Source organism: Quercus suber, unplaced genomic scaffold (assembly GCF_002906115.3).
Source record: "Quercus suber isolate HL8 unplaced genomic scaffold, Cork oak 2.0 scaffold_97, whole genome shotgun sequence".
NCBI lineage: Eukaryota > Viridiplantae > Streptophyta > Magnoliopsida > Fagales > Fagaceae > Quercus > Quercus suber.
This window is the reverse complement of record NW_027069562.1, coordinates 707,951-718,190: the sequence shown is the minus strand read 5'-3', so window position 1 is coordinate 718,190 and position 10,240 is coordinate 707,951. Positions and strand designations below refer to the sequence as shown.

Here is a 10,240-nt window from a genome sequence, read left to right as displayed (position 1 = left end):
AACAGAGTTAGTGGCCTTAGAGAAGGCTAGGTCCGGAGCTGTCTGGCTTAGGAGTATATTAATTGATATGCCTCATTTTACTAACTCTATTGTCTCTGTTTGCTTTCCTTGTGATTGTCAAACTACCATAACATGTGTCAAGAGCAAAGTTTATAATGGGAAAAGTCGACATATCCAATTGAGGCTAAGGTAGCTTATTGATAATGATGTTATATCATTGAACTTTGTGAAATGGGAAAAGTCAACATATCCAATTAAGGCTGAGGTAGCTTATTGATAATGATGTTATATTATTGGACTTTGTGAGATCTGAAAGGAACTTGTCTGATCCTTTGACCAAACCACTAGCAATGAGGCTGGTTAGTGAGACATCTAGGGGGATTGGACTGATACCCAAGTTGCGACACTGTGGCTACTGCCTAACCTTTCTATAATGGGTGATTCCACGCAAGAGGTTAAATGGTTAGAGCTCATTAGTGGTCCATGGGCATTGTCACTTGTTACATGTTTTTCGCTATCTCGATAAGGAGATTAGTGATGAATCCATCCCTATGGTGTGAGACAGTGCTAAGTTGCAGAATTTGGTAAGGATGAGCTTAGGCTCTTAATGGATCCATATCCCTACCTGTTGGGATGGGCTGTATCTGCACGCACTCCTGATGGATGCCACCGATTAAGTTGTAGATTGTTAGAGGTTGAACTTTAGGCTCTTAATGGAGGTTGAGCTTTGGCCAAGAGAACCAATCGCACCAAGTTTTACTTTGGGTGGCACAAATCAACCTTTAAGGACAACGCTCTTTGCGTGATTCTATAACACTGTGAGATTGTTCCTAAATTTACTTAAATTTATTTTATTATTTCTTATTGACATTCTTGCTAATTATTTGAGATATTATTTATGTATCAAAACTTGTTTATTCACAAAAATATTTCCAACATAATTTGGATTGGAGTGCTTGAAAACATACTATCCGAGCTGAAAGTTGCTGTGACTTATAGTTTGGACCTAAAGACACAGAGCACTTGACAATGGTACCTTCACCACCACCAGTTGCAGCTGCAGCTACAGTTGAAATGGTATCTTCATCACTAAGATCTACCACAACGTCTATCAGTTGCTGGTTTATCTCCTTAATTTCTTCAAACAGAGCATGCTTAGCCTGCAAATGGAAAACATAAGTTCTTACATTCACATACAAGGGCAATTCTGATTCAATGGTCAAATTGTTCAGAGATGGAAGCTAATGAGGAAGACTTTCATTTTAGCTTCACACATGGGTGACTAAAGGCTCTAAGTGGTGAGTCAAAATGATTGTGTATTGGTGGCTCCCAAAGTTGTGCAAGGAAGACTCCCATCTTTTCTTCACCCATGGTTGAGTAAAGACATTCTATTGGTGAGCACATTAGACTTGATGGTAATGCATGTCATATAGATTGTTAAGAAAAAGGCTTTAGCTCAAGGCGGGGATTGCCTGAGGTGTTAATACAAGTGGCTTGGTAGAAGACTCACGTGTGAATGAGGAGTTCTTTTTTTTTGGAAATGAAGAAAGAAAAATGGAGGAGATTTATTAGAATATTCACGTGTAAGTGGTGTGGTAGTGTAGTTTTTTAAGTGGTCAATTCCCACATTGGATAATCATGATAAGAGTGAGTGGTTAATATAACATAATTTGGCCAAAACCCATAAAGTTTAAGCTTTTGGATTAAGTGGTATCCTATTGTATATATAGGTATGTACATGAATAGGTTGTAATAATGATACTTGAATTTGGAGAATATTGTTTTATAAAGTGAAAATTCAAGTTTTGAAATTTCTAAGTGAAATTAGAAACTCAGTATTTTCGACTGATCAAAGCTTTTTCTCAATCGATCGAAATGATGGAGAAAATAATCTGGAAGTCACTAGATGGTTCGACCCCTATTCGATTCCTATTCGATCGATCAAAAAGTACATTTGATCAATGCTCGATTCCTCTTGACTAATCAAAACTCGTAAAACTAAATTTTTTACCGAATTTTCTGGTAGCTATTCTAAATGTTTGAAAAGGTTTCAAGTTTTGTGAACAATTTTATGAAACATTTTAACTCTCCATACGTGCCTTTTGATGAAATATAAACCTATGGGTATAAATAGAGGATTATGTTCACTTGAAAATAGTAAGTTTGAGAGAAATACAAGAAAACCTATGGTCATTCTCTAGAATTGCAATTTGTAAAACCCAATAAGTTTGGAGGCAAAGTACAAAACTGAGAAAGTAGGTACGAACAAGTTTATTATTCAAAAGTACTTTGATTATAAAATGCTTGATAATATTTCAGTTTTGGATCAAGTGCATGAGTTACAGATATTGGTCAATAAACTCGATGGTTTGTCAATCAATATTCCTGAATCATTCCAAGTGGGAGCAATCATTGCAAAACTCCCACCAAGTTGGAATAATTTTAGGCAGAAGCTTTTGCATATGCCAGAAGATCTCACTTTAGAACAATTCGAACATCATCTCCAAATTGAAGAGGAATGTTGGGTTAGAGATGGGACTAACATCGATTCTAAGCTGAATGTGAACAATGTGAGCAATGTTCAAAGTGGGAGTTCGAGTAAGACCGATAAGCACTTGAAGGTGAACAAGAGTATGAGTGGTTTCAAGAAGAACAACTCTGAGAATCCCAGCAAGGACAAGAAGAACCAAGCTTGTTTCCATTGTGGAAAGAAATGCTATTACATTTACAAATGTAAACTCCTAAAGAACAAGAAAAATGATGAAGAAGGCAAAGCCAATGAAACAAATGCAATTTAGGACATTGTTGCTATGATAAGTGGCATACATATTGATATGATCACTGAAGTTCATATGGCTATGATTGCAAATCCTTTTGATTGGAGGTTCAATTCGGGTGCAACGGTGCATGTCTACAATAGCAAGGAGCAATTCAAGACTTAAAGCAAATGTTGATGGGCAACCACAAGTGTTGATGGGCAACCACAATAAAGCAAATGTTCTTGGAAAGGGCACCATTGAAGTGAAAATGAGTTCCGTCAAGATGCTGATCTTAACTAATGTTTTTTATGTCTCTGATATCAAGAAGAATCTTGTATTCGCCAATTTGTTATGTAAGAGTGGTGTAAAAGTTGTGCTTGAATCGAACAAGTTAATCTTGTCCAATAATGGGATATTTTTAGGAAAGGGATATGCTACTGTTGGCATGTACAAACTAAGTATTATTAATAAAGAAGTTTCTAGATGTTCTTATGCTTTTGATTCTTCGTATTTGTGGCATGCTAGATTAAGACATTTAAATTTTAAATACTTGAAATTTTTGTCAAAGCATGGTATGATTTCATATAAGCATGATGATGAAAAGAAATGTGAGATTTGTATTCAAGCAAAGATGACAAAGAAACCTTTTTCTAAGTCAAATAGAAATTCTATTATGCTCAAACTTCTACATTCTAATGTATGTGAATTGAATGGTGTATTAACTAGAGGAGGTAAAATAAAATTATTTTACTAAATTTAAACCTCATCTATTCTCACTTCCCACTATCGCCAACCTGTTTTTTTTTGGTTAATTTTTTCTAGAAAATAAGTCATTTTTCAAAAAGTATGTTCTATAAAACTATCTATCTTTCTTATGTTTGGTTGCAACCTTAAATGTGTTTGAAAATGATCCCCGAATTTCCCTTATTTAGTTTTCCATGAGATTAAAGTTGTTTTCCACCAAAACAAAATAGTGGAAAATAATCTCTAAAAATGAGGCATACTTTTTATGTTGACCAAAGATTTTTCTTTTGACTCATTTTTCTTACGCTAACAACCATTGGAAAACATGGAAAACTATTTTCACACAAGGTTTTCCATCAAAACAAACAAACATTCTTATCTCTCCTCCTTCTTCAAATAAAAAATAAAAATAAAAAAGAGATTCTCTCACAGTTTCTACCTCAAAATTAGCCCAAAATTTTTATACCTCCGAAATTGTTGAGAAACAATCCTAAAATTAAATTATTACAAAATTTCTCATTTATCTCAAATTCTCTAATTTTAACTTAAAACAACAAACTTCCAAAATTTTTAGCTTGTGGAACTGTTCAAAGAGGATGAATTATTTCCCTTAAATTTTGACCAATCCTATAAAAAGACAAAGAAAAAGAAAGAATCGTAGTTGTTAATAGGAAATTAAATAGGAAGTTTGTACTTAAAATAGGGTGATCTTTATTATAGAAGTTTGTATGTGTATATATATTGATAAATATGATGTGAAATAGTTCAAAGAGGATGAACAAATGCATGTTTAAGTATTGCAAAGGGGACAACTAAAGATAGCTATTACATCTCACGTTTAAGTATTGCAAAGGGGACGATCAAAGCTAGCTATTACATCTTTGTACACCGCAAACCCACCACTTGATTCTAATATTAGCTAGTCACTCATGGCTCCGCCTTGTGGAAGTGGGAGGAGGTGGTCGAGGGCAGTAAAGATGACCTTTTACTTGTTCTTTCTCATACCAATGTCATCAGCTGGAAATAGGAACACTAACACCATATTTGGTAAGAAACAAAAATTGGAGGTTCAACAGCAATTAAAGCGCCTTAACAAGCCCGCTCTTAAATCCATCGAGGTTATTAATCACTTCATTCAACATGTTTGTGTTCTAGTATTTTCTACTTTAGTCTTAGAAGAGTCGTTCACTTTTGTGGGTAATGGTGTCTACATGACTGCCATGCACAATAGCAGTGTAATTTTATTACAACACTAAAAATTCAGACTAATATCTATGTCTGTGTGAGATGAGAAAATGTACATGATACAGAGCCCGGATGGAGATATAATCGACTGTGTAGATATCTACAAGCAGCCAGCTTTTGATCATCCTTTGTTAAAAAATCACACAATTCAGGTAACTAGTTTAATTAACTAAATTTCATTTGGTATCACGAATAATCTGATACTTATTGTATGTATGGTATGGACCGGGTTTGCATTGGTATTTGTGCCAAATGCAATAGATGAGACCAAGTTCTTACCCAGAAGGGTTTTCATTTGATGAAATCAACAACATCTCTTCAAATTCTGAGCCTGAATTTACTCAGCCGTGGCACTTGAATGGAAGGTGCCCAGAAGGAACTATTCCCATAAGAAGAACTAAAGAAGAAGATTTATTAAGGGCAGGCTCTGTAGCAAATTTTGGAAGGAAAAAATACCATACCATCCCTCATGCTCAGAATAATGATGTTCCAACTGACCATGAGGTACAACTTAATTTTTAACCAATATTATTAATAGGTTTGAGCTCAATGGTATCTACTATAATGAAGGACACAAATCGACATTCATAACCTTTATTTTTCTTGTTGAGTTTCTAGTATGCAACGCTTACTGATGCTGGAGCTGGTAAGTATTATGGAATGGCGGCAGAGATGAACGTGTGGAACCCCCATTCCCAGGAAGAAAATGAGTTTAGCGTATCTCAATTCTGGGTGGCAAATGGTGAATATGGTCAAGATCTTGATACCATTGAAGCCGGCATGATTGTAATATAATTTCATCATCTTTTCTTTTAGGCACATGCTAAATAATTAATTACTAATAATTTTTCATTTTGTTACAAAATTATTTTGTGGAAAACCAGGTTTGCGAAGATCTATATGAGATAAAGAAACTAGAATCTTCCTATATTGGACTGTACGTGTTTTAATATTTGACTTCCCTGCCAGCACTAGCAATGTTTACATATACTATTTCTTTTTTGAAAGCGTCCTTTTTTTTAATCATGGCTACAGGATGATGGATATCAAAGCACAGGTTGCTACAATCTGAACTGCCCTGGCTTTGTTCAACTTGACCACCAGATTGCGATGGGTGCAAGAGTCACCCCTTATTCCAAGTATGATGGTGACCAGATTGGAATCAAGTTCTTTGTTTGGAAGGTAGTACAATATTTCAATTTAATTACTTTATTAAATAATTCTAATTTTTGGATAGACATATATGATCATATCATATGTACTTTTTTTCCTCAAGAAAAATTCACAGTAACAAATGTTATAGATATGTTTGAAATTCTTCTAATTTCCCAGTTTATGTATTTTTATATACAACTTTTTAAATTTAAAGTTTTATTTTTTTTTTCTATGCGAATTTTTTTTTTTACCTAATTTATATTTTAAGACGGTGAATTTAAGCTGTTGTTCTACACAAAAAGATTCATTTGCTTTCTCTTTCATAGTCTTTGTACCTTTATTTATCATTCAAAATATTACGAACTGATTTGCATGACATGTGCAATGAGGTAGGACGTTAATGCAGGGGGAGACTGGTGGTTGAGTATTAACCACAGAGACTTTGGATATTGGCCATCTTCCATATTCTCGCTCCTGTCTGATAGTGCTTCAAGAGTTAAATGGGGAGGAGAGGTGATAAATTATCATAGAGATGGGCAGCACACCACAACACCAATGGGCAGTGGCCATTTCGCAGAAGAAGGGCCCCGCAAGGCTAGTTTCTTCAAAAATCTCAATGTCATTGATGGTTTACAAATTCAAAGGGGTCCCCGAGACACTACGACATTCATGACGAAACCCAATTGCTATAATATCATAGATTATGGAGGCTTCTTTTATTTTGGTGGTCCGGGTAGAAACCCCAATTGTCCATGATCATTTAGATTATTGTTTCAAAATAAAGGAGAGAGAGGGAAATATAACTAGATGATGTATTTGCCTTTAGAGATATATGTTTAAATGCTATGATAGATGAATGGTTATTTTTGGGATGACTATGCCATGTTTGTATGTCTTAGATGCATGCTAAAGTGTGTGTGAGTTAGAATAACGTATTAAACTTGCCTTTAATGAGATTAAGATTTGGAACATAATGAGTGGAAGCCAACCCACGAGTCTGGTGGGATTGGGTGCCTAGCATCTTCCCATCCTCATACCTAAACTCTGAACACGTGCTCTAATAAAAGATCAGTCTTTCCATGAAGAACGCTATATTTATTGCTCGAAGACCTAATCTAGGTGCCAACTCCATTTCTCCACCATAGTCCACCCTAGGCTAAGGCGTATTCACCCAATCCAACAAGTATGACCCGTCACGGGCACTTACGCCCACGATAGCGACTCCACTAAGGGATTGAGAATTTGATTCCAATGTGTTCCATTTCTTAATCTTAATAAATGTGAAAGTTAAACTTTAAGGGAATGCTTCAAGCAGTTTGCAAGATCGTCTGATAATCTTGCCAAGAAATTGTGACTATGCCTCTTGCTAAAGCTCAAGATGATGACAAGGTGATTGCCTAGAAGTCCATTTGAAGGGGAGAGACCGTGCAAAAAAAGCTACCCCAATATGGCGTTTTCCATTGTCTTTCAATCACTTTCAAAACTTGGTGAGATTTTTAACTGAAGGGTGTGAGGATTCACATATCAAGAAACCCAGAGACATCCTAGGATACTTGGGGTAATAAAGGATTTCATTTAGGAAGACCCAAAGGAACCACCTAGACTACCTGAAGGTGAAATAAAGCTTTTTCTGAGTAAGACCCAAAGGAAAAACCTATTGAGGCAAGCTGAAGAAAACCAAGTTTGAGCTAGATGATCTTGCTTGAGAGATGTTGAGTTCCTTTTACCCTTTTGGGATGCATTGACACAAGAGCTTGCAAGCTGTACGAATTGACTCCAACTCCTGGTTGAATTCCGCTCCTAGACTTGTAGTAGTTGGCCCTCATGGATAATGTTGGGGCTCAACAAAATGGATTTTAGTGGTCTTATGGGAATGAGACCACTAAAAATCTACCCTTGTATCATATTGAGAGCAGCTAAAGGCTTAGCCTTCTTCCAGTCTGCTTGCTCACTCCCAAGTGCAGGAGATCGTAGCAATATAATTCTCGGAGTACCGAGGTCGAACCACAAGGAGCAGAGTAAATTCAAAGACAATATAATTAAATAACAATTTGGGTGAAGAAGAAAAAAACTTTTGCTTGGTGATTGTTAACAAGAATAATAATAAAAACTGATTAAATCAATAATGTAAATACTAGGGCATCGTGGTGTTTCCCTATATCGATATGAAATTCTTTGTGATCTAAGAAAATATATATTTCATAATTGATTGTTCTTATATAATTAAAAAATTATGATTCGGTTGAACTGAGACAATTCAAGAACACATGATAACCTCGATTAATAATGCGGTTAGAAAAGTTTTCAGAAAAACCCATTCACTTTAAAACATGATTTCTATTTGAAACTATTAGAAATTCCTCTAAACAATAAGAAAAACATGATTGAACTTATTGAAAGCATGGAAGAGCTAATACATCAAAAGAAATCTAATTGAACAATCAAATATGTCATTGATAAAATCCTAGAAAGAATCACATTGAATATTCGTACCGTAGAGAAGAAACATAACCCCTAGCCCTAGCAAAGAGTTTAGGCTGCCATTAGAGAAAGAAAAATACAAGGTTTTCTTCGCCAAAATTCGTTCTCACTGCCTCCCTCTAAAACCCTAATGTCTAAGTGTCCAAAGAAAATAAAACTTTTCACTATTTAAATTTCCGTCCAGGTTTACAGCGGTAACTTGTGAGTTAAGTTCGGCCTTCCAAAGTTGAGAATTTCGAAAACCTCAAAACTGGAAAGTTGTAGATATTTAAGTCACGGTTCAAACCCATCTAGCTTTGTGTCAATTGGATTTTTGAGGAGAGGGATACGCCCAAAATACTGATCAGTGCTCAAATCAGATTTTTCCTTTCCAGATTCTGCCTCTTTGATTTTTTTCCTTATTTGAAGCTTGCAATCATGTTAGATGATCCAAGCACTCCAGCTGCACCTCCTTAGACATTTAGGCATGGTCCTTTAGCTCCACTTTAATTCTAGTTTGACTTCTATTCTCTCACAAATTCCTGTAAACTCATCTTTCTCATATGATTTCTTGAAAGTAGAAAATTACACACAATGAATAGCATCTTATTCAAGAAATTATGTAAAGATAAATAATAGGGACTAATACAAATCATGGCTTAATTATACAAATTAAGCATAGTAATAAGGAGATAACACCCACATAAATATATAACAAGTACACATTTTAAGGCGTTATCACACCCCCCAACTTAAATCTTGCTAGTCCCTAGCAATCCACAAAGCACCCTTGTCTACTAAAAGTGAAAAATTAAAACTAAAATACAAGCCACTTTCGTAGGCTACATGACTGCACTTCCCATGTGCAGCAAGTCTTTGAACCCCTAGGTCACCCTAGTGGACAAGTTTACTCTCGTGAGGGTTTGCAGTGACTCTACCCACAAAAGTCAAAGGTTCCTTGAAAATTCTTGCAGCAAATGTTAGTCTTCTTTATCATTATGTCATACAAATGAACTTTCAATTTTTGAGTTGGGATACTATTCATCATATTAAAGAGCTTTCACTAGCTTCACTTTTGGAGTGTGTGTGTGCATAGCCCATCCAGTCAAACCAGCTTTTCCAAACATGCATAGACCAAGAATAATCTAGATTAGAGCCTCTACTCCAAAACCTCTCTTACGTCATCAACACTCTGAAAGAACACACATAGAAGTAATGGTTTCTCTCTTCAAATCACATGTGAACAAAAAGGAAAGAAGAAGTTTTAAGAATATCACATGTGTATACAAAAACAGCCGCTAAAACAACGGGAAAAGATCTCTTGGAAAGGATGTTGAATTCTTGGAAACATGAGGTTAATACCATTCTCATCCCTAGTTTTTATTCCAAACACATACCAGCTATGCACCTTTAGGATCAAGTAGGACTTTAGGCTCAATGGTAGTATAATCTTTTGGCTAGGTAAAGGCAAACTGCTCTCTTTGAAATATGAGGTATATGAATCGAATGCAAAAAATTCAAGCCAAACCCAACTCATAGCAGTAACAACCAACTTGAATCAAAACAACATTTACTCAATCATATAATCCTTCTGAAATACATGAAAGATGTGTAAGACACCAATGATTTATATGTATGTCTTCTCTTTCTTTTTCTTTTTTTTCTTTTTTTTTTTTTCTTCTTTTGGATTTTTTTTTTTTTGAAAGAAAAGAGAGACAATGGTGGTATCTAAACACATCAATTGCTCGAAACTTGAACCCCCAAGAGAACACCCATAAACAAAAATGTTTTGTGGTATTGTGAAAATATTTCTCATGGCTCAAATGATGGTGACAATGGTTAATGTAAAGGTAGGCTGAATATTTGTTTAGCTGGTG

At 35.3% G+C, this 10,240-nt stretch overlaps 2 protein-coding genes across 3 annotated transcripts; both read left to right on the top strand.

Moving 5' to 3' along the window:
• Positions 1-4,272: 4,272 nt before the first annotated feature.
• LOC112035061 (protein neprosin) lies at positions 4,273-6,783 on the top strand. Of its 2 annotated transcripts, none has more exons than XM_065774698.1 (7): positions 4,273-4,621; positions 4,814-4,900; positions 5,094-5,252; positions 5,367-5,534; positions 5,633-5,685; positions 5,784-5,930; positions 6,297-6,783. In XM_065774698.1, the coding sequence occupies exons 1-6, from the start codon at positions 4,433-4,435 to the stop codon at positions 5,818-5,820; spliced, it is 693 nt and encodes a 230-aa protein (XP_065630770.1). In that variant the 5' UTR covers positions 4,273-4,432; the 3' UTR covers positions 5,821-5,930; positions 6,297-6,783. The 2 variants fall into 2 exon arrangements, with proteins under 2 accessions (XP_065630770.1, XP_065630769.1); XM_065774697.1 differs by having other exon boundaries at positions 5,010-5,252.
• Positions 5,859-6,659, top strand: LOC136068059 (protein neprosin-like). Its single transcript, XM_065774709.1, has 2 exons — positions 5,859-5,930; positions 6,297-6,659. The coding sequence occupies exons 1-2, from the start codon at positions 5,859-5,861 to the stop codon at positions 6,657-6,659; spliced, it is 435 nt and encodes a 144-aa protein (XP_065630781.1).
• Positions 6,784-10,240: the final 3,457 nt, after the last annotated feature.

Excerpts from the sequence above, each read along its gene's own strand:
- LOC112035061 (XM_065774697.1), top strand. The coding sequence starts at position 4,433 with ATGGCTCCGCCTTGTGGAAGTGGGAGGAGGTGGTCGAGGGCAGTAAAG. Across the intron at positions 5,253-5,366 it reads ATGTTCCAACTGACCATGAG|TATGCAACGCTTACTGATGC; the intron begins GTACAACTTAAT and ends TTGAGTTTCTAG. Across the intron at positions 5,686-5,783 it reads GAATCTTCCTATATTGGACT|GATGATGGATATCAAAGCAC; the intron begins GTACGTGTTTTA and ends TCATGGCTACAG.
- LOC136068059 (XM_065774709.1), top strand. The coding sequence starts at position 5,859 with ATGGGTGCAAGAGTCACCCCTTATTCCAAGTATGATGGTGACCAGATT. Across the intron at positions 5,931-6,296 it reads TCAAGTTCTTTGTTTGGAAG|GACGTTAATGCAGGGGGAGA; the intron begins GTAGTACAATAT and ends GCAATGAGGTAG.